The following is a 23,871-nucleotide window of genomic DNA, read 5'->3' on the forward strand; positions in this document are numbered from 1 at the left end:
CACTGCCCAACCACAACAACTACCCCATGAACCCCAGGTATTAACCCCTGTGCTGTATGAAATACTTAAAATTGTGCCACAAAACGATTAGCCTTTGGTTGGTGACATAATAATATTCTGTCGGTACTGATAGTTTTCATAACCTCTCTTTTCCCTTCTGTTAGTTCCAGGTATCAGCCCCCCTCAGCAGACATGTGCCCCCAGGGGTTCCCCCCTCAAGGGCAGGCCTTCCAGCGCATGCACCCTGCCCCAGCTGGAGGCGGTGGTGGGGGAGGAGGAGGTGGAGGACCAGGTGGAGGTGGTGGCTATCATCGGCAGCACTCAGACCCCTGTCTACCCTACCTGCAGCAGAGCTTCAAGCAAGAGTACCTGGACCCTCTTTACGAGAGGGCCACCCACATGGCAGGACCCGGGCATGGATCAGGGCACGGGCCTCACCCACCTCACCAACACCAACAACCCCACCCGCACGCTCACCACCATCCGCACAGGTTCCCTCCTGCCCACATGATGGTAAAGCAGGAGCCAACCGACTACACCTATGAGCCTGGTGAGTGATTAAAACACTGAGGGTCCAAGGGAAGAATGACAGAGATACAATATGAGTCTGTTTTGAATGGCAACCCCCATTTAATATAAAGAATCTAGACTGAATGACTCATGGTTTTAGGAGGGAAGCTAATCTCTCACGGAGGTCACAGAGCGTCTTTCCCCCCTAACAAATCATAACATACTGACCCACGGAATACTGCAAAACATACCCTAACTAATCCCATATCACTCATGTAGGCATATTCACCTTCTGTAGGACGTATTACTTACACATATTACTTACACATATTGATTTGTGGCTTTTTCTCTCTGTCCTACAAAAAGTTCCTTTGAAAAAAAGGTTGCTTTGCGTCATCCTGGTGTGTATGGATAACATTAGAACAAAATGTCCAAACGCAGACACCGCTATGTCTGCTACAGACCTTGCCCCCCCCCCCCCCCACCACCACCTCCAAACTCCTCCTTTCAACTCCCTGGCACTTTGCAAAAAAAGGTATTGACTCTTGACTGTAATACAGTTTCTTCCCTCTACACCCCTCCCCGCTCCGTCTCTCCACACTTGTCTCACCGAAAGGGAGGCAGAGGAATTTCATTGAGAAAATGGAGGGCACTGGAAAGACTAGAGTCCCCAGTGGAGCACTCTGGGGTGTCGGGTTGCAACAGCGGCTCCCTTTTCTGCAGGCAGATGAACTCATAATGGAAAAATGAGCGCGGCCGCAGTAACTTGAACACTGACTGTGGAGGGAGAGAGGAGGGGGGAGGACAGGGTGGGGTAGCCAGGGGCCTTGGCAGCCATACCTCCACAGTGCAGCAGCACAGCCCCGAAGCCCTGGCTGTTCCCTTTAAAGGAAAACTCTCTTTTGGTATTTGTTTTATTGGTCCTTTGTTGATATAGTCCAAAATGTTATGCATATCAGCAATCAAGTTTTCAAGATATATAACTTTCAAAATGCAAAATGCATCATACCGGCTGCGTTTATATATTTTGAAAGTGATAGGAGGAGTTGAAGAGGCTGGTGGGTCTGCCTGAGACGTGTGCCGCAGATAAAAGCTGGCAGCTGTTTTTCCTGCTCCAAAATGCTACCACAAGGACCCCATTGTCATATTTGAGTGAAAGTAAAGATCCCTTATTAGAAAATGACTAGTAAAAGTGAAAGTCATCCAGTAAAATATGACTTAAGTATATTTAAAACTTTTACTCAAGTATCAAAAGTAAAAGTATGAATATTTTCAAATTCCTTATATTAAGCAAACCAGGAGGCACAATAAAAAAAAAAATGTATTGTTTATTTACAGATATCCAGCGGCACACTTCAACACTCAGACATCATTTACAAGCAAAGCGTTTGTGTTTAGTGAATCTGCCAGATCATAGACAGTAGTCATGACCAGGGATGTTTTCTTCATAAGTGCGTGAATTGGACCATTTTCCTGTCAAAATGTAATGAGTACTTTTGGGTGTCAGGAAAAGTGTATGGCAAAAATATAAATAGTAAAGTAAAGTACAGATACCCCAAAAAAACGACTTAAGTAGTACTTTAAAGTATTTTTACTGAAGTACTTTACACCACTGCTGAAATGTGACCAAAATGATAGATAAGTGCACCACTAGCACAAAGGCAGTTATGCAGTTCAGGCTTGTGAATAAAGTTGTCTTTTTCATATTCAAATCTCCATCTAGTATACTAATGTGTGCCATTGTGTTGTGTGAAAGACACAAAATGGCTACGAAAGCTGGCGACACCAGCCAGCAAACAATTGACCCGGGCGCTCTCGTCCCAAATCTTCCCATCATTCCCCAGTGGCAGGCTTCCCTGGCTGGCAGTGATATTATTTACAGTGTGATAGTCTGCTGGCCCGGAATGGAGGGTCTGATATACCCCAGTGACATCCTATCACAGCCACAGCGCTGCAACTGCACTCTCCAGGAGTGAGTCACCAGGCTAAACACCACTGAGAGGCAGACGAGGCAGGAGACTAGAGCTGCTCCACCTTTCACCCACACTGGCCTCCTCTTGCCATTCATGCACTCACTCACACAGGCACACATGCTGTACACTGTGTAGGTGATAAGAGCAGTTTGTCACCAACCCGGGCGCAGCCATTAGCAACAGGCGGAAACATCCAAGGTTTTCAATTAATACAACTTTAGGAAATGGACATTTGATTTGGAATTTGATTCGGGATTGATAGAAGTATGAAGATCCCATCCATTTGCAGTGTGGGATGGTTGAGTCAGGTAGAGGTGTGTACAGGTGGATGGACAGAGTGCTGACAATGCAGACTCACATTCTCTACCAATGCACTAAACTATACTGCTGCTCCTCCCTAGGAGCTAACTCATGGCCTAAAAATACTGTCGGAGACAAGTGATATTAGGACAAATGAAGGTTTTGTCCTCGCGATTAAAACAAAAATATGCACATTAATGCTCTTTCTCCCCATGGATATTGGCCTAGTGTATATAGACTGAGGAAGGAAATCCATCTGTACACTGAAAACTATTTTACTGATTGTTTTTGATTCACTGCATTGACCAATAGGTGTATGCTTGTTTTTCTGTCCTATAGATGTGCCTCGATGTCCTTCCATGTACCACCACAACGAGGGGTACCCCAACCCCCAGCACAACAATGAAGGTAAGCAAAAATGTGTCTGGTGTAAATCATTATTACCTGTTATATGCATGTATAAGCCCGTCGTAGATACTACATAGACATTTATGACAAGTGTTATAATGCATTATGACTGCCTAATCATGTTGTTGTTTTTTACATGCATGCCTTATTACCAAAAGTCTGTGCCAATGGTTCATGGCACTGAAGATAGGATGGGGGATACTACATGTACTGAATCTCCCTCTCCTATTCTTAATTTAAATGAGGCCTGGCTACTGGCTGTAGCTTTGCGGTCATTGGCTAACCAGCCCAGAGTGTCCTTATTTCCATTGGCTAAACGGCGGTGTGTCTATGTTTCCATTGGCATAGGCTCTGGCCTCTCCCATGCCCCAAGAATCCCTGGATAAATATTACTCCTGGAAAAAGCCAGAGTATTTTTCCTTGAGAAAAGAAAAACAATCCTCATCTTCACTCCCTTTGTTTGTCACACCATTTTGGGTCATTCTAGTTCTTGTCCAGCATAATTTCCTAAATAAGTGAGAATTCAGGAATTGCTCTTGAACAGCCAATCACAAAACAGATTGTATTATTAAACAGGCATGCTGCAGTTGCTACATTCATTTTAGCCTTTTAAATGAATGATATATACCCAATGATTCTTGAAGAATATAACTTTTAGATGCCTCCATAAAAAAAATGCATTTAACCTTTATTTAACCTTCAGTTAAGAACAAATTCTTATTTACAATGACGGCCTATAATGACGGCCTACAATGACGGCCTACAATGACGGCCTACTCATGAGCTTCGTTTAACTGCCGTACCCCATCAGAACCCAAAATATACATTTGTTTTACATGTAAACAAACACTGTACAGTCTCAAAACAAAACTATAATGTTGATATCTTGGATGGTCAGTCCTTGTATCCATAGCTCTGTCTATGCGTTTGAGAGTGGTTAAATATCTCCAGACCCATCCCTCAGCCTTTTACCAAATCAGTGTTGAGGTGCCCCTTTAGGAATCACAAGAGTATTAGACACTTCAAATCAAAAGTATTATTAAAACAAAAGTAAGAGGGAAGATGGAGTCCTTTCGAGATGTTTAGTGTGAGGAATCCTCCCCTTCTCACTAAGTGCTCTACACATTCTTGTTGAAGTGTAAGAGATACATGAACCCAATATAGTCATTCATTTTGTGAAAATGTGATCCGAGATATGGCATGGTGAACAAGCTATAGCAACACAAGGCCACTTTAAACACTGTCTTTTCTTACAGGCTATCTCTTTGAAAACGACTCCCGTGTCGTTCCTGAGAAATTAGAAGGTGAGTCTTACAACTCCTTGCACACTCCAATCCACTCCAATAGGTGTCACTGAGATCAGATTATGGTTATTGATGATGGCACTGAGGGTGTCCACTGTCAGTTCTCCATGGGAGAGACATAGAATCCACTCAATCACCATTTGGGATCGAGTACCTATCGCTCACAATAATCTTCCCAAGTACGTGTATCGGTATCAGCACTATATCACTGCCAATAGTATCAGATAAAGTATAACTGAACAATAAGATTTAGAGGTTTTTTTTTGCGTAACAGGCTCCTGGTTGGAACTGAGTTAGTGGGTTTTGTTTCCCGTGCTTGAGGTAAGGACCGGGCTCCTGTGTCATGGGAGCAAGGTGATAGTCAGTTTCCCATGGTGGGGTGACTGATGTGAGGGGAGAGCCTGAGGGCTCCTGCACAGGTTGAACTGGCGAAACACACCGGGTTAGAGTGACAGCTACTTACAGTGACAGTCCCCATGTTCCCACACTCATAGAACTATATATTGGCACCATTCCCTGCTTCTCAAGATAATTAACCAATCAACTGTCACTCACAATGTTGCAGTTACTACAGTATCTTAAGCCTGTCAAGACAGCCATTGATTGGACTCAACCAAAATTACTGTCTCATCCATTATCCTATTAGTAATGTTGAAAAAGCTTTGCCCACATTGCCATCCCTGTCTTTAGCTGTCCTATGTCAATGGTAGGGCTGTGATGGTCATGGAACTTTGGTTGCAGGTTAATGGTCAGTCAAATGACCACGCGCGGTCACTGTTATAATCATTGGAATAGCAAATGATTCATTTATTTATTATTAAGAAGCACATTTTCTCCTCCACTCCTGACTACATGTGCTGCAGCTGCACGGAGCGGGGTGTTGCCTAGGCAACCAAAGACTTGTTTGCTACAACACCTTGCTTATTTCAGCAAGGAGCAACAAGGTTTCATCACGTTGTAAAAAAAAATCCATGTTACCCAGAAACAGACTCAGACTCAACCGCACAATTGTTTTTGTTTTGTTACGGCAGTTATAATTGTCTGTCACACGATTATACACTAATTGTACCATCCCTAGTCAATGGTAGCTGCATACTTCCTCAAACAGCCTGAGCCTCCAGCCTGGTCCAACCTGCAGCATCCCTGTTCCTCTCCAGGTGAGGTGAAGCAGGAGGGTGGTACCGTGTTCCGTGAGGGGGCCCCCTACCAGCGCCGGGGATCCCTGCAGCTCTGGCAGTTCCTGGTGGCCCTGCTGGACGACCCTGGCAACGCACACTTCATCGCCTGGACCGGCCGCGGCATGGAGTTCAAACTAATCGAACCTGAGGAGGTAAGGCCCAACCTACAGTAACTAGACCTACAGTTACGTCATATTATAAGTCCATTTGGGATCTTTGCTCTTTGTTGAAAAAAGCAAGGAGTAGAGTTCAAACTCATCAAGCCAGAAGGGGTAAGGCCCAACCTTAACCCTAATCCTAACCCTAACACAACCGGGGTCTAGACTAGCTAAATCTACAGCATTTCTGTTACGTTTCCGTGACGTCCATTTGGGATCTGACCGTTGTTAAGAAACATTAGAAGTAGCTTTGGGTCAGTCAGATGTAGGAGGTCTTTAATGCGGATCATGTATTGTCGAGAATAACGTTTCAATGTTTGAGATTGTTCCTCCCTCCCCCTCCCTCCCCCTCCCTCCCCCTCCCTACTTCTATACAATCCCTCTTGGGCCATGCACTGATCTAAACTGCCAGGCGCCCATTAGCCTCCATGCATTATTTACCAATCGTAACAGTAGATACACACACAAAATGGAGGAAGAGCTTCATCACCTAATATTCACTCCTTACATCACATTACCCATAAGTCACTGAAATGTATGAGAGGAGCTTTTGAAGTTGAGGGCTGTTGACTTAGAAATTAATTTACCTGTTTGAATAAACTTCTAAGACGTTTATTTATAAAACATTCTGATACAATGACACTTCCATTATCTGGTAGCTGTACGTAAATAATTAATATTGCAAGGTTTTTACAAGAGCAATTAAGGTTGAGTGTGCACTCAGGATCAAAGAGAGGAGTCTGCTCTGGGACACTAGCATTCCCTTCAACCTCCCTTGAACCGCCGAGTCAGGAGTCTAATATGCCTCTTCTACACTGAACTCTTCCTAGTGACCAGAATGTTTGTCAACAACACAAAGCTCATACACAGTGGTTTCACTTCACACTCGCTTGGAGATGTGAGACTTTTCATAGGTATTGGAATTAACAGGCTGTTCAACGGAAGGTTGAGACAAATTTCACGACGCCGCCTCAATGAGAACCAGGCACCAGACTCTTATTTCACTGCGTACATTGTGGGACTCTGTTTGCATTCAAGTGGTGATGGGTTACATAAAAAGGAAGTGAATCCACATGTGGGGACTCGCCCTGCTTTTGACATGATGAGTCAGTTAGCTCAGAGAGGAAGAGCATTTCAACTGGTCACTGAGGACCCCTAGTGGTGGCAGTAAAACATTGCAGGCTGATGCAAGAAAAATTGTGTTGTTCCTTCTAAGGCAAATTATTTGGAATTTATTCATATTGGTTCCTGAGTGAAAGTCCTTACTCCATCTAAACTCAATCTATATAATAAAGTATAATAGGAGTGTCCTTTGACAGATTATAAAAACATTGTCTCCTTTAATGTGTGTTCATTCACCTGTAAAGAGCAGAGGGTCTATCCATTGGAGCTGAACAGACCCAGATGCAAAACCACCTCTCTCTCTTCTCCCTATGTTCCTGTCCTCCTCTTGCTTTCTCTTATCCCTCCCTCCTCTTTCGTTCCCTCTCTCCTCTCAGGTGGCCAGGCTGTGGGGCATGCAGAAGAACCGTCCAGCCATGAACTACGACAAGCTCAGTCGCTCTCTGCGATATTACTACGAGAAGGGAATTATGCAGAAGGTACAAACTAAGGCTTTACTCAGCAGTTCCGATATGTCTCTGAGAGTGGAGAGACTGCCTATCAGTTTGTTGGCTCCTTCAATTCAATTTGTAAGCAATGTTTTTATATGAAATGGCTTATTTGTTCCGTACTTGCATTAGTACAACAACAACTCCAACGAATTAACATGTCTAACAGAGAAATCCCTTTCCTCTGTGTTTGCAGGTGGCAGGGGAGCGCTACGTTTACAAGTTTGTGTGCGAGCCCGAGGCCCTCATCTCCCTGGCCTTCCCCGACAGCCATCGGCCCGGCCTGAAGGCCGAGTTTGAGCGCTACGTCAACGAGGAGGACACCGTGCCCCTGTCCCACATGGACGAGGGGGCCTCCTACCCCCAAGAACAAGCCCCACCAAACATGGGCGCCCAGCCCTACTCCAAAGGCTACATGTACTAATGCTACGACCCCACCCTCCAAATTCTCTCTGTAATATCCCATAATACCCACCTATTGCACATGCCCACCCCATTCACTTGTATATAAGGCTATGGTGTTTTTTTGTTTTTGTTTGAATTAATCTCATTAGGGATTTTTGAGTTTTTAACAGCTGCATTCCTCTCACTTCTGAGGCCTATTCAATCCATACACATGACTGTGGTTAAAGAGATTGCTTAATAAAGACACAATATTACTACTACTCTATGTGCCAAGATGTTGTTTTACTCCTCTGATAACATTGTGGCAGAATGGGAATGGCTACACAGGGGGAGAATGGGTGTTATCTCAAGGTATGGAGTCATTTCTAAATCATGGGCATCAAAATCAGTTAACCAAACTGAAGTCAAAGTCGGTGACAAAAGAGCACATGCATTTCCTACCTGCCATTTCCTCTTCTGACGGTATCAGTGGTCACACCTTATGTCAACTAGGAAACATGATTACTACAAAGGTTCTCAAAGGTCAGGCTGTTCCTCTTCTAATATATGCGCACACAGCACGCTCCAGCTGCAATGGGACACCTGAAAATTTGTCAATTAAAATAATCAGTTGAAATGTAAATTTGACATTTAAAGTCATTTAGAATATGCTCTTATCCAGAGTGACTTTTTTATTTCGCCTTTATGAATATTTTGAAGATTGTTCCACAAATAAGGTACATGAAAACTAAAAGCTGATTTACCTAACTCAGTAGAGACCACAGGAATGTCAAGAGTTTACCAGCCCTGAGACCATGGGTCTCAGATTAGTGTCTAATGTTTAGTAATGGATGTTAGGTACAGTGGGACTTTTTTTTGTAAAAGGGCTTTATAAATGAAAACATAGCAACGCATCAACCTACGTGACATCAAAGAGGGCCAACCAACTTTCTGGCAGAGAATGCAGTGATGAGTACTAAACTGCATGAGTACAAAATTACTTTAATGAAGAGGCAGCTGCGTTCATAATAGAGGATGTTTCCATAGGAATGTCGACTGAATAATCTGCTTTCTACTATTTAGCAAGAGGCAGGACCTATTTCTATAAAAGCCCATTTTTATTCTCAGCTCCTTCACTCATCAACATTTTTCAGCCATCCAGATGCCCAGATATGTGTAAGCAGGGACACAATCAATATGGAAAGCATTCAAAGTAAATAATCAAGAGTTATTTTTATGCACTCTAGAGAACAACATACACTTCAACACGAATTTCAGGTCAAAGTTTTTCTGTAATACGATGAAGGCAGACTGTAGTTCAGATAGAGCCTGGTCAACCGTGGGGGTAATAGCACACACAACAGTATCATCGGCAAACAAGTGCACGTTATAATTCTTTACAGACACAAGTAAACAATAAAAAGCACAGGACCCAGAATTGACCCCTGCGTGACACCATTCACAATATCCAGTCAACCTGATTTAACACCATCAGTAGATACACATTGAGTTCTATCCGTCAAGTAATTAAAACTTGAACCAGTTAAACCAGTTACATGCAGCCTGGTCGAGGCCAATTGAGGAAAGCCTCTGAATTAGCAGTGAGTGATCAATAGTATCCAAGGCCTTTGACAGGTCAATGAAGAGGGCAGCACAATGTTGCCTTTTATCCATACAGTTAACCACATCATTTACAACTGGAGATGCAGCAGAGATTAGTGCCATGACCTGGTCTAAAACCTGACTGATGTACATTTAGAATACATTTCAAAGATAAGAAAGATCTTAAATGAGAATTAAATCAAGGATTTTAATATTTTAGGCTAGTCAAGAAAGTTTAAAAATAGGGCAATCATTATTTAGGTCACAAAGGTCACCACCTTGGTGAATGGGGAGCACATGGACGCCTTCCACACCTTGAGGATTGAACCAGATATAATAGTCAGGTAAAAAATATTGATTCATGATTCAGCAATTCGGGGGGGCAGAGAGCTGCAGCAAATATGGATCAAGCATAACAGCAGATTTTTTTTCAGTGGATATTTTCACATCAATCTTAAGCAAGGCATCTAGCACATCACAGACAGTAAATTGTTGTATTGAAAACAAAGTTTCACTAGAAGTTGACGGGTTAACCGTCGAGTCGGCTAAAGGCTGGCAGAGGGAAGAGCAAGTCGATTGACTCACCAGCAGAGTCAGAGATAGAGCTTAAAAAGTAGCTTGATGTAGCCTTCTTAATCGAGATAGTACATCTGTTTTTCAATTGAAAGATTGCCAGTCCACTACAGAGTCAGTTTCCCTTGCTTTGGCCCAGTCCTGATTTCTCATCTGAATGAGCTCAGATAGCTCAGAAGAAAACCTAGGGTTAGATCTATCTTTGACTCTGACATTTTTAAAAGGGGTGTGTCTATTTGCCAGATGAATAAATATGGAGGAGAAATTAGGGTTAAGTGCCTTGCTCAAGGGCACATCGAAAGGTTTTTCTCCTAGTTGGCTCGGGGACTCAAACCAGCGACCTTTCAGTTACTGGCCCAACGCTCTTAATCGCTCAGCTACCTGCAAACTTTTGATGGTAGTTCTGCAAGGGCCAATTCTGTAACTGGTCTGTTTTATACTATCCATTTATGTCACTGGCGGATCATGACAGTTTAATTATAACAGCAACAAGAAAAAAACAACAGTCATGAGACCATCCAATATTTTATGAGGTTTATGGTCATTTCGGGGAAAAAAAAGAAGGCATTTCACTGGCGATTACAGTAAAGGATTCACTCATAATTTCAGTCTGATTACATTTCCGTCGTCTTAATGAAACGACAGATCTGGCAATTGCTGACCTACAATCAAAGTCCCATCCATTTCCCTTGATATAAACTATTTACATGAGATCACTAGACTAATCCAACTCTGTGCATTGTGTCCTCAAAAACAGACAGACTTCCACTGGCTGATCAGATTACATGCCCTTCCCTTCCTATTCACTTAATAGTTATTTATTTAAGGGAATCCCTGATGTTCGGTTTTAAGGTGATTTACACATTCAACTTCTTAAGTAAAACTAACTTTTGATTTCTATCTGAGGAGAGTAAGTTAACTGACATTGAACCATAAAACCAAATGACTCAAGGAACACAGAGAAGAACAATGGCCTGGTATGTATCAACCAATCAATGACTGTCTCCCTCTCTCTCTCTTGCTGTGGTGTGAGCCTGTGTGTAAGGGTAAAGGGATACACATCTATTTCCTGCGGAAGGTGCGGAAGATTCTCTATACGTTGGGCTCTTCGTAGCGGTTATAGAGGGGCTCGAGGCACTGCTGCGTCTTCTGTTTGATGCATTGTCAGCAGCAACTCATACACCAACCTGTCGATATTTAACCTTTATTTAACTAGGCAAGTCAGTTAAGAACAAATTCTCATTAACAATGACGGCCTACCCCGGCCAAAACCGGACAATGCTTGGCCAATTGTGCGCCGTCCTTTGGGACTCCCAATCACGGCCGGATGTGATACAGCCTGGATTCGAACCAGGGACTGTAGTGACGCCTCTTGCACTGAGATGCAGTGCCTTAGACTGTGATAAAGGGATGAAAGGAGTGGGGAAAATTAGGGTATAGAAGAGTATGTTTTTAATCTTTCTGGAGCTCTGTACCCTGATTATATATATTAAAAAGTAGCACAGTTACACTTACACACTTACACTCTTTACTTCCAAAAATGGGTGGCCAACACGGAACAGTGGTGCCTTTCAAGACATATATGGTATATACAAGGATTCCATTACATAGAAGCAACACTAGCCCCAGTAAAAATGTATGAAAGTTGCTCGTGACTATGCTTAGAGCCCCAATGGTTATAGACTCATAACTCAGGCTGGATGTTGAACAGAGATCTGGAGAGTTGGATTTACACCACCTGCTGGTCAATGAGGGTACAGTAGCCTTCCCAGGGTTCCTTTTTAGCTGCATTCCGGAAGAAACCACTGCAGATTACCTTTTGTTTGAGCACTGTGGCATTTCCACGTGGCACAGGTCAAAGTAACACGCCAATAATTCACCCTATGTCCAAATTATTGATACAAGTAGGCATATAGATTTTCTATGAAATCCATAAATGGGAATTAGATTAAGTTACATTTAGGCCCCAGAGATTGTGTCTTTGAGTCACAAGATTAATAAAATGCACAAGTAATAATACCAGTAGAGAACGTTACTGGATGTAGAATGAATTAAAAATTCTTATGATGAATGTCCTACCTGTCCATGATGCCCAGCATCTGTTTACATAAACTGTTTACATAAATGCAGGGCTATGCGCAAGGAGCGAGTTTGGATAAAGTTCTCGAAGCACCAAGGGTTGGTGTACTTGTTCTTCCATCCAGGAGCTATAGACATTCAGCAGGGTAAGGTGGGATCCCTCGGCTTGGTGGAACGTGGCCTTCTTCTGGTCAGCCAGGGCCTGCTTGTCCCGGGGCGGCACAGAATAAAATGACAAAAGCGACGACTGGCCATCAACTGATCAACACCAATCACATTAGGCTACAACTGTCTCATTATGGTCTGAGGCTTCCACCAATATATGACAAGTTAGGGAAGTCATTCAACCATAATTCACCACCATCAACAAATGTGATAGCTACGATAGCAGACGATTTTGGAAGTAAACCCATAATAACCCACCATGCACAAGGGTATCCAAATCCTACAGAGGGTACATGTGCACAAGGACTTGAGCATTTGCACGCAAAGTTGTACACTCCACCATGCACTTCAATAGAGAAAACAATCCAAATTTTAGTAAGCTAGTTAACCTACAGTTGAAGTCAGAAGTTTACATACACTTATGTTGGAGTCATTAAAACTAGTTTTTCAACCACTCCACAAATTTCTTGTTAAGAAACTATAGTTTTGCAAATCGGTAAGGACATCTACTTTGTGCATGACACAAGTAATTTTTTGAACAATTGTTTACAAACAGATCATTTCACTTATAATTCACTGTATCACAATTCCAGTGGGTCAGAAGTTTACATACACTAAGTTGACTGTGCCTTTAAACAGCTTGTAAAATTCCAGAAAATGATGGCATGGCTTTTGAAGCTTTTGATAGGCTAATTGACATCATTTGAGTCAACTGGAGGTGTACCTGTGGATGTATTTCAAGGCCTACCTTTAAACTTAGTGCCTCTTTGCTTGACATCATGGGGAAATCAAAAGAAATCAGCCAAGACCTCAGAAAAAAACCCCACAAGTCTGGTTCATCCTTGGGAGCAATTTCCAAGAGATGAACGTACTTTGGTGCGAAAAGTGCAAACCAATCCCAGAACAACAGCAAAGGACCTTGTGAAGATGCTGGAGGAAACAGGTACAAATATCTATATCCACAGTAAAACGAGTCCTATATCGACATAACCTGAAAGGCCGCTCAGCAAGGAGAAGCCACTGCTCCAAAACCACCATAAAAAAGCCTGACTATAGTTTACAACTGCACATGGGGACAAAGATTGTACTTTTTGGAGAAATGTCCTCTGGTCTGATGAAACAAAAAAAGAACTGTTTGGCCACAATGACCATCGTTATGTTTGGAGGAAAAAGGTGGAGGCTTGCAACCCGAAGAACACCATCCCAACCGTGAAGTAAGGGGGTGGTAGCATCATGTTGTGGGGGGTGCTTTATTGCAGGAAGGACTGGTGCAGTTCACAAAATAGATGGCATCATGAGGGAGTAAAATTATGTGGATATATTGAAGCAACATCTCAAGACATCAGTCAGGAAGTTAAAGCTTGGTCGCGAATGGGTCTTCCAAATGGACAATGACCCCAAGCATACTTCCAAAGTTGTTACAAAATGGCTTAAATTCTAAATTTACCCAACTTATTGTGGGAAGTTTGTGGAAGGCTACCCGGAACGTTTGACCCAAGTTAAACAATTTAAAGGCAATGCTACCAAATACAATTGAGTGTATGTAAACTTCTGTATTTCGCTAAGGTGTATGTAAACTTCCGACTTCAACTGTATGTCAACAAGTAGTAATATTATATTTTGTTAGCCAACGAGACAAAAAATAACAGTTTTATCCAACTGCAGTGAGTTACATTTTAATGTGATGCTAGCTTGTCTTCTGCTAGCTAGCTCCCTAACATCTGTAGATATTAGCTAATATGTGTGCTGTATAACAAAGTTGGGATGTGCACATTTGAAACCAATTCGAGAGACATCAGGCAATTTAAGTAATGCATCAATACATTTATTATCAGCCAAAACTAGCAGAATGTGGGGCTGACATTCAGGTAATTTTGATCGCTAGCTAACTCGAAAGCTAACAATATTAAACATGATGTTTTATGACAAAATAGTAGTTGCAGACACAGCAGATACATTTATTCTAATTTGAATAGCTTTCACCATTGTAAAGCTCCAGAAGTTGATTTATTTTAACCGTGCATGTTCTTTCTGTGATTTTCACTTACACCACTCACTGGCCTGGAGGACATTAATAATAGCCATGGTTACACTGTATTTATGGACCTATGATCGGAGGTTTCTTGGGCCTGGAGAAGACGTTCTACACAGGCAGCATGGACACAACGGTGAGCATCTCCTTACTGCAGCCCAGGTGGACGGACATGCTCGGCTTCTTACACAGCATGGGCTCCAGAGGGATCTCAGCCCTCTGACACAAACAAAGAGACAGACAGAGGGAGAGGAGTGGGGAAGAGTGTATAATATTTAATCACATTCATTACTATAATATAATGGTTGGGGTCAAGGCAATTTGAACTCAGACTAGTCACTGACCAATTTTAAGTTAGCTTGTTGTTCCATACTCCATTTTATCCAGCGAGTAAACCTTTGTCAATCAAATGAAATTGTATTTGTCACACACGCTGAATTCAACAGACCTTACAGTGAAATGCTTACTTACACGGCCTTAAGCAAAAATGCAGTTTAAAAAAATACCAAATAAAAGTACGAAATTAAAGTAATTAGGGTGGCTGGAGTCTTTGAAAAATTTCAGGGCCTTCCTCTGACACCTCCTGGTATAGAGGTCCTGGATGTCAGGAAGCTTGGCCCCGGTGATGTACTGGGCCGTACACACTACCCTCTGTAGTGCCTTGCGGTCGGAGGCCAAACAGTTGCAATAGCAGGCAGTGCAGCAACCCATCATGATGCTCTCGATGGTGCAGCTGTAGAACTTTTTGAGGATCTGAGGACCAATGTCAAAATATTTTCAGTCTCCTGAGGGGGAATAGGTTTTGTCGTGCCCTCTTCACGACTGTCTTGGTATGCTTGGACCATGTTAGTTTGTTGGTGATGTGGACGCCAAGGAATTTGAAGCTCTCAACCTGCTCCACTACAGCCCCTTAGATGAGAATGGGGATGTGCTCGCCCCTCCTTTTCCTGTATTCCACGATCAACTCCTTTATCTTGATCCCGTTGAGGGAGAGGTTGTTATCCTGGCACCACACGGCCAGGTCTCTGACCTCCTCGCTATAGGCTGTCTCATCGTTGTCGGTGATCAGGCCTACCGCTGTTGTGTCATCAGCAAACTTTTGTCCAGGTGTGAAAGGGCAGTGTGGAGTGCAATAGAGATTGCATCATCTGTGGATCTGTTGGGGCAGTATGCAAATTGGAGTGGGTCTAGGGTTTCTGGGATAATGGTGTTGATGTAAGCCATGATCAGCCTTTCAAAGCACTTCATGGTCACAGACATGAGTGCTATGAGTCGGTAGTAATTTACCTTCGTTTTCTTGGGCATAGGGACTATGGTGGTCTGCTTGAAACATTTTGATATTACAGACTCAGACAGGGACAGGTTGAAAATGTCAGTGAAAACACTTGCCAGTTGGTCAGAGCATAGTCGGAGTACACGTCCTGGTAATCCATCTGGCCATGCGGCCTTGTGAATGTTGACCTGTTTAAAGGTCTTGATCACATCGGCTGCGGAGAGCGTGATCACACAGTCATCCGGAACAGCTGGGTCCTGTAGTTTAGCATCTGCTTCATCTAACCACTTTGTTATTGACTGAGTTACTGGTGCTTCCTGCTTTAATTTTTGCTTGTAAGCAGGAATCAGGAAGATAGAGTTATGGTCAGATTTGCCAAATGGAGGACGAGGGAGAGCTTTGAACGCGTCTCTATGTGTGGAATTTTGTATAACAGATTTAAGTTTCCCTGCAATAAAGTCCACGGCCACTAGGAGTGGCCTCTGGATAAGCGTTTTCCTGTTTGCTTATGGCGGTATACAGCTCATTGAGTGTGGTCTTAGTGCCAGCATCGGTCTGTGGTGGTATGTAGACAGCTACGAAAAATACAGATAAACTCTCTAGGTAGATAGTGTGGTCTACAGCTTATCATGAGATACTCTGCCTCAGGCGGGAAAAACCTTGAGACTTTCTTAGATATCGTGAACCAGCTGTTGTTTACAAATATACACAGACCGCCACCCCATGTCTTACCAGAGGCTGCTGTTCTATGCTGCCGATAGAGTGTCCAACCTGCTAGCTGTATGTTATTCATGTAGTTGTTCTGCCACGACTCGGCGAAACATAAGATGTTACATTTTTAATGTCCCGTTTGTAGGATATACGTGCTTTTAGTTCGTCACATTAATTTCCCAGTGATTGTACGTTGGCTAATAATACGGATGGCAAAGGCAGATTAGCCACTCGTCGCCTGATCCTCCTTCCGCGAAATATCAGTCTCTTACTCCTGCGAATGACCGGGATGAAGGCCTGTTCGGTGTCTGGAGTAAATCGCTCTCGTATGTGTTATGTACCTTGAGAGACAGCATGGTGCTGGACAGGTTAGTTATCTGGATCTCAGGCACATTGCTGGTGAACACCTCATCTCTGTATGCTCGCTCTGTAAACAGACGGTAGCATTAGTTCTTCCTGCTCTACCAGACTGCTGCTTAGCTTGGGCCTGAGAAAGATAAAGATAGCGATTCATTTTGATTGGATTTCAGTTTAATACTTTGGAAAAACACAAAGTATATTCATCATTAAAAAAATAAAATTGTGTTCCTTCTCCATGCATGATAATGATATCTGCATATATCTATTCAGCCTACTTGGGATATGGTGGTCACCACTAGTTGGTCGCTGCCAGTCTTGGAATTGTAGACATTCTTCTTCACAAAGCCTGGGTCCACCACATAGTACATCTCATCAGTGGTTAGAGACATCTCAGCAATGTTAGTGACAATTATTACCTGCATAATCAAATATCACAAAATTATTAGGCTTAGGCCTTCCTCCAATATCGGGCATGTGTGGCAGCAGAAGAGTGTGTATGTGTTTTTGGGACCGTTCTGGTTTGTGTTAGGGTGGGCCCTTCTGGTACCTTTCTGCTGCAGGGGGGAGCATGGTCAAAGATACGGGTCTGCATCTCGCTGGGCAGGGCGGAGTAGACCAGTAGGATAATGATTTCAGGCCCTTCAGGTCTCAGTGACTTCATCCGTTCATTCAAGGTGTGTCAATCTCCTCCTGACCTGCCAGAAACACCGGGACATCACCTGCAAAGAAGGAGCGAAAGAGTCACTGATGGCCGAATCCTAAACTTTTTTGGGGCGGCAGGGTAGCCTAGTGGTTAGAGTGTTGGACTAGTAACCGGAAGGTTGCAAGTTCAAACACCTGAGCTGACAAGGTACAAATCTATCATTCTGCCCTTCAACAGGCAGTTAACCCACTGTTCCTAGGCCGTCATTGAAAATAATAATTTGTTCTTAACTGACTTGTCTAGTTAAACAAAGGTAACATAAAATAAAATAGTTGGTCTTGGGAGTTATAGGAGAGATGGATGAGACAAAACCCCTCACTATGGTCATTGGTGGCACTAATTGCAGTGTTTGTCTACATAACCTGGTTCAAGTATTCATGACATTACCCTGAAGAAGGCACAGTGATGCCCAAACGTTGGGGATTAACCCAGTAAATTGCTGGGAGTTTATATATGGAGTGTGTGCCTTTATAGTTTATTCGCCGTTAGTCAGCACCTCCACACACAATCGTTTTTCCGGGTGTGCGCCAGCTCATGTTTTTTATGAGACAAAAATAAAACAATGTAAACTGATGACCTGGAATAAAATAAAATAAACGTTTAGGCACGCGCCATTGTCTCTCCTACTTCATCTTGTTTTTATAATGTTAGTATAATATCAATATGAATGTTATGTAAAAAAATATGGAATTATATATGACATTAGAATTATGCCTTAATCAATTGACTTGATGGATCATCTTCTCGCACAAGCTTTTATCGACTGGTTAGTGGTTAGAAACATGTATCTTTATGATTCTGGGGGCCAATTACCTTCTGTCAAGCTATGGAAATGTGACGAGCATGATGAGTTTGCCGTTTGTGAAGAGAATAAAGACATCCATTCTATCGAGACACGAGGAGAGCGCATGACAAGGACAGCTGGAGCGTGCCTGATTGGTAGGGCTATGCATGAACAGTAAAGTATGGTTAATTTAGTTATTATGTCATCCAGTTTAGTCCGATGTTAATATTGTAAGGCTAAATATTGTGGTTTGCGTAACATTGCGATGTTCTAACCTATAGCATTAGTTATTCAAATCGACAAAAACATGAAATTAGGTCCGATGGTATATTTGTTGAAAGTGACGAGCATTACAAGGCAGAAACATGGAGATAAGACAGATATTGTGCACTCCTCGCCAGCTGTTACTTCCATCCCAAGGCTGTGTTACTCCCGCCCCGCCGGCAGGTACAAAAGTAACATTGCGGTAGTTCTGTTCTCAGTCTATTTCATTTCAACTCACTGACCCTAGAAATGAATGACAGTTGCTAATGGCAGAGGACATATACAGTGGCTTGCGAAAGTATTCGGCCCCCTTGAACTTTGCGACCTTTTGCCACATTTCAGGCTTCAAACATAAAGATATAAAACTGTATTTTTTTGTGAAGAATCAACAACAAGTGGGACACAATCATGAAGTGGAACGACATTTATTGGATATTTCAAACTTTTTTAACAAATCAAAAACTGAAAAATTGAGCGTGCAAAATTATTCAGCCCCTTTACTTTCAGTTCAGCAAACTCTCTCCAGAAGTTCAGTGATGATCTCTGAATGATCCAATGTTGACCTAAATGACTAATGATGATAAATACAATCCACCTGTGTGTAATCAAGTCTCCGTATAAATGCACCTGCACTGTGATAGTCTCAGAGGACCGTTAAAAGCGCAGAGAGCATCATGAAGAACAAGGAACACACCAGGCAGGTCCGAGATACTGTTGTGAAGAAGTTTAAAGCCGGATTTGGATACAAAAAGATTTCCCAAGCTTTAAACATCCCAAGGAGCACTGTGCAAGCGATAATATTGAAATGGAAGGAGTATCAGACCACTGCAAATCTACCAAGACCTGGCCGTCCCTCTAAACTTTCAGTTCATACAAGGAGAAGACTGATCAGAGATGCAGCCAAGAGGCCCATGATCACTCTGGATGAACTGCAGAGATCTACAGCTGAGGTGGGAGACTCTGTCCATAGGACAACAATCAGTCGTATATTGCACAAATCTGGCCTTTATGGAAGAGTGGCAAGAAAGCCATTTCTTAAAGATATCCATAAAAAGTGTCGTTTAAAGTTTGCCACAAGCCACCTGGGAGACACACCAAACATGTGGAAGAAGGTGCTCTGGTCAGATGAAACCAAAATTGAACTTTTTGGCAACAATGCAAAACGTTATGTTTGGCGTAAAAGCAACACAGCTGAACACACCATCCCCACTGTCAAACATGGTGGTGGCAGCATCATGGTTTGGGCCTGCTTTTCTTCAGCAGGGACAGGGAAGATAGTTAAAATTGATGGGAAGATGGATGGAGCCAAATACAGGACCATTCTGGAAGAAAACCTGATGGAGTCTGCAAAAGACCTGAGACTGGGACGGAGATTTGTCTTCCAACAAGACAATGATCCAAAACATAAAGCAAAATCTACAATGGAATGGTTCAATAATAAACATATCCAGGTGTTAGAATGGCCAAGTCAAAGTCCAGACCTGAATCCAATCGAGAATCTGTGGAAAGAACTGAAAACTGCTGTTCACAAATGCTCTCCATCCAACCTCACTGAGCTCGAGCTGTTTTGCAAGGAGGAATGGGAAAAAATGTCAGTCTCTCGATGTGCAAAACTGATAGAGACATACCCCAAGCGACTTACAGCTGTAATCACAGCAAAAGGTGGCGCTACAAAGTATTAACTTATGGGGGCTGAATAATTTTGCACGCCCAATTTTTCAGTTTTTGATTTGTTAAAAAAGTTTGAAATATCCAATAAATGTCGTTCCACTTCATGATTGTGTCCCACTTGTTGTTGATTCTTCACAAAAAAATACAGTTTTATATCTTTATGTTTGAAGCCTGAAATGTGGCAAAAGGTCGCAAAGTTCAAGGGGGCCGAATACTTTCGCAAGGCACTGTATAAGTTGTTTGTCATAAAATAGGTTCCCTCTAGCTCTATCAATCTCAGGGGAAAAAAGTGTTACTTTCATCACACACACACACACACACACAGTAGTCTCACAACTATAGATTTTATTAAATGCGTGTCTATGCGCTCCCTCACTAAATCTCAATGTTCTGTATGGAAAAATAACTTTTTCCCCGAGGTGGCTGGTGAAGACTAGAAGAGCGCTGGGCTGAATAAGGGAGGAGAAAGAGAGAGGAAGGAGATAGAGGCTGGGTAGTGAATGTTTTTTTTTGGGGGGGGGGGGGGGGGTTCTACTCAGCAGCGAGGCAGACTTTATTGCTTTGGAGTGGCTCTCACAGTGAAGGGTACTTGTTGGAGTCTCTCTGCCCAAGTACAATTGCTCAAACGAGGAGATGTGTATTTAATTGCCTAGTTAAATAAAGGTTAAATAAATAATGGTTAAATAAAGGTTAAAGAAAATAAATACATAAATAAAGGTTAAATAAAGGTTAAATAAATAAAGGTTAAAGAAAGGTTAAAGAAAATAAATAAATAAATAAAGGTTAAATAAAGGTTGTATCTTATCGCAGGCGCTGAAGTGTAGACATTGTGGATGTATGCATTGTAACCATTTTTAACCGTACCTGGGGGCTCACTCATGAGGACCTGCATGACGGTGATGAGATTGGTATCCAGGTGGTCTGTCTCCGGCTCTTTGCAGTAGAGCACCTCCACTGGGAAAGTGCGTCCTGGGATGGTGAAGATGGGCGCCTCAAAGTAGTACTGGGAAAACTCAAGTCAAATCAAAGGTTATTTGTCACATGCTTCAGAAGCAACAGGTGTAGACTAACAATGAAATGCTTACTTATGGGCCCTTCCCAACAATGAATAGAATTTAAAAAACATGTTTTTATATTTTTAACTTGAGAGCATCTAGTGTTGACGAGGGCACAATCAGCATCATGTCTGGGCGTTTCTTGACAGATGATTTAAAGGAATTAACACACCACTCATTATACTATTCTCAAAATGGAAGGAGTCAAGGAAATATTTAGACTGTTTTGCTGTTATGAACAAGACCATGTGCACCTTCTTGAGTAGATCAAAGAGCATGTCAGTATGGAGTCCTCTCGTGGGCCTCGTCAAGCATGACGAGGGTGTACTGACCCATGTCTGGGTCTATTGGACATTCCCTCGGCAGCATACCATATGTCATGTACTTACTTGATCATCGTCTCAGGGCTGGTGCAGAACAGATGGTGTAGTCCACCTGGTGTGGAAAATAATTGAGAGGTGAGAAGTCCCTCATACACAAAGTCACTGACTAAAAGCAAATCCAAAAGGTATACCAAGGTAAAACTGCTCACTCAACTCCTGGCCCAGACAGCAACCATACTCTTCAGAGACTCTCTTGGCCACAGACGGGGCACAGACGGAGTGCAGCCGATCTTCCCCCGAGTGGTGTAGCCTGCCTCGGCCAGGTACTGGGTGATCTGGGTGGTTTTCCCAGAGCCAGTCTGGCTGCCACACGACGGGGCTGAGTGCAGCCGATCTTCCCCCGAGTGGTGTAGCCTGCCTCGGCCAGGTACTGGGTGATCTGGGTGGTTTTCCCAGAGCCAGTCTCTCCAACCACAATCAGGGTCTGATTATCGTGGACAGCCTGTCATAATGAAAAAGAGAGGTGACCAAAGCTGGATACCATGTATCATTTAAACCGTTGAAGTAATATTGAAGTCAGGTAACCTTACAAATAAAGCAATGTCTGACAAACAACTTTATTTCTCTCTATATGGCAATGTCTATTGTTGACTTGTGTGAGCTTCTCCTTTAGCTTGTAGATGGGCAGGCTCTCTCTCTCTCTGCTGCAGGATGGTAAGCTCTGTCTTCTTGCCATAAGAGGCCTGGTTACCGCCAAAGGCATGTTTCTTCCACTCCGGGAAGCCATCTGGCATCATGCCAATGCCTCTGATGTTGGCTGCAATCTGCCTTCCATCAACTGTGTAAGAGGGAAGTGTGTTTAATTGAGATGAACTGGCATGATATTTAACCTCCACCCCTTCAGATGACTGGTCTAGGGCCCTGGCAGGAACCTTCCACCCACACAACCTCTCCTACCACCCTGGGCCATATAGGACACAGCACACTATAGCAGGCCACTCTATCCGGCCTGTTAGGATGCTAAAGGAAAGCAGATAACCATCTCCAGCCCTGCTAACCCTGAGGGCTACTGCTGCTACACTGGAGGAAGCCTGACGTCGTCGGTCGTGCCTCAGACTGGGTCGTCTCTAGTTGAGCTTCATAAATTTGATTTTACACATAACTCTAACCTTTACCACACAGCTAACCTTATGCCTAAACCTAACCTTTAAAAAAAGGTTAGGTTTAAAATGTGCTTTTAATCCTAACTCTAACCTTAACCTCACTGCTAACCTTATGCATTAACCTAACCTTAAATTAAGAAAAATTAAACTTTGTGGCTGTGGTAACTAGTGGAAACCATCAGACTGGACTTTGTTTTACTACGTGTTAGTTACCTTTTAGAGGGCAGAAAGGACGCATGAGGTAGAAGCCCAGGGATAAATCACATGGTGGGAAAGCATACTGTATGTCTACATCTCTAATACAATGTTTGTGTGTGGCCAAGGCCCTTGCTTGTCGAGGTCAACAGGAATGCATCCATCTCAGCCATTTGATGAGCGTGGTTCTCCTTAGCCTAAGCACTCTGCATCATGGCTGTCTGGGACAGCGAGCCGTCTGGATTTTGACAGAGGGAAACAGAGAGATTTAGTTGTTCACACTACTAAACAGGATGAAAACAGTTAGGCCTGAAAGGTATGGTGAAAGTAGGGTGGAGAAAAAGGGTAAAGTTGGGTAAAACATGTTAAAATCATCCTGATTGCAAAGCTCAACAACGTCAGTTATAGATTTGAACATGATGCGTGAAAAATGCTAATATCGCTACTGTGACCTGAATGGGATTTGTACCTGAATTGCTAAAATGTTAGCATTTGGAAACAGTGCCAGGGAAACTAAACAAAAGTATGGATTGCTGTCATCCTTTGTCAATAGACTGCTTACAGGGCAAGCAAACCAATTTGTAGTTTTGTAATTTGTGTGAACTATCCCTTTAAGTACCTTACTGTGATTGTTTTCAAATGTTTTTTTTTAAATTAGCTACTTAGCAAAGAGCAATTTCTCAATAAATCATTTTGATAGGACTGTCTGGGAGTGGTCTGAGTGGGGAGGGAAAAACAGAAAACTAGCTGTTAATGGCAGAGAAGTTCAGAAGTATCTTTCTTATTTGTCTATTAACTAATTTACCACCTGGTGATGGCACCAGGGATGCCAAAAGTCCCATCTCACCAAAACAGGATGACATTTCTGGCAGTCATTTCAAACAGATCTTACACTAAAAGGACATTATCACTTTCACAGTATTATCCCAACCTCATAGTGTGGAAATATAAAACACAGCAAAATCACATTTTTGACTGCACTGGGCATTTAAGTTCTTCAACTCTGAAGTCTGCCATTCACTACAGCACAGGTGTCACTCATTCTACGGAGGGCAGAGTGTCTGCGGGTTTTCGCTCCTCCCTTGTACTTGAT

At 42.8% G+C, this 23,871-nt stretch overlaps 1 protein-coding gene and 1 pseudogene across 2 annotated transcripts in view; one reads left to right on the top strand and one right to left on the bottom strand.

Moving 5' to 3' along the window:
• LOC110491481 (ETS translocation variant 4) overlaps positions 1–8,106 on the top strand; it is a 29,219-nt gene extending 21,113 nt beyond the window's left edge. For both annotated transcript variants that reach the window (XM_021564963.2, XM_036946366.1), the window contains 7 exons: positions 1–37; positions 165–550; positions 3,123–3,191; positions 4,448–4,495; positions 5,653–5,825; positions 7,331–7,432; positions 7,638–8,106. The exon at positions 1–37 is cut by the window's left edge and continues 164 nt beyond it. In XM_021564963.2, the coding sequence (XP_021420638.2) occupies positions 1–37; positions 165–550; positions 3,123–3,191; positions 4,448–4,495; positions 5,653–5,825; positions 7,331–7,432; positions 7,638–7,865 (1,043 nt within the window). In that variant the 3' untranslated portion in view covers positions 7,866–8,106. The remainder of the gene's footprint in view (positions 38–164; positions 551–3,122; positions 3,192–4,447; positions 4,496–5,652; positions 5,826–7,330; positions 7,433–7,637) is intronic.
• A 3,286-nt stretch (positions 8,107–11,392) lies between these two features.
• On the bottom strand, positions 11,393–22,390 carry LOC110492844 (annotated as a pseudogene).
• Between the last annotated feature and the right edge of the window lie 1,481 nt (positions 22,391–23,871).

Source organism: Oncorhynchus mykiss, chromosome 16 (genome assembly GCF_013265735.2).
Source record: "Oncorhynchus mykiss isolate Arlee chromosome 16, USDA_OmykA_1.1, whole genome shotgun sequence".
In the NCBI taxonomy this organism is placed as follows: Eukaryota; Metazoa; Chordata; class Actinopteri; order Salmoniformes; family Salmonidae; genus Oncorhynchus; species Oncorhynchus mykiss.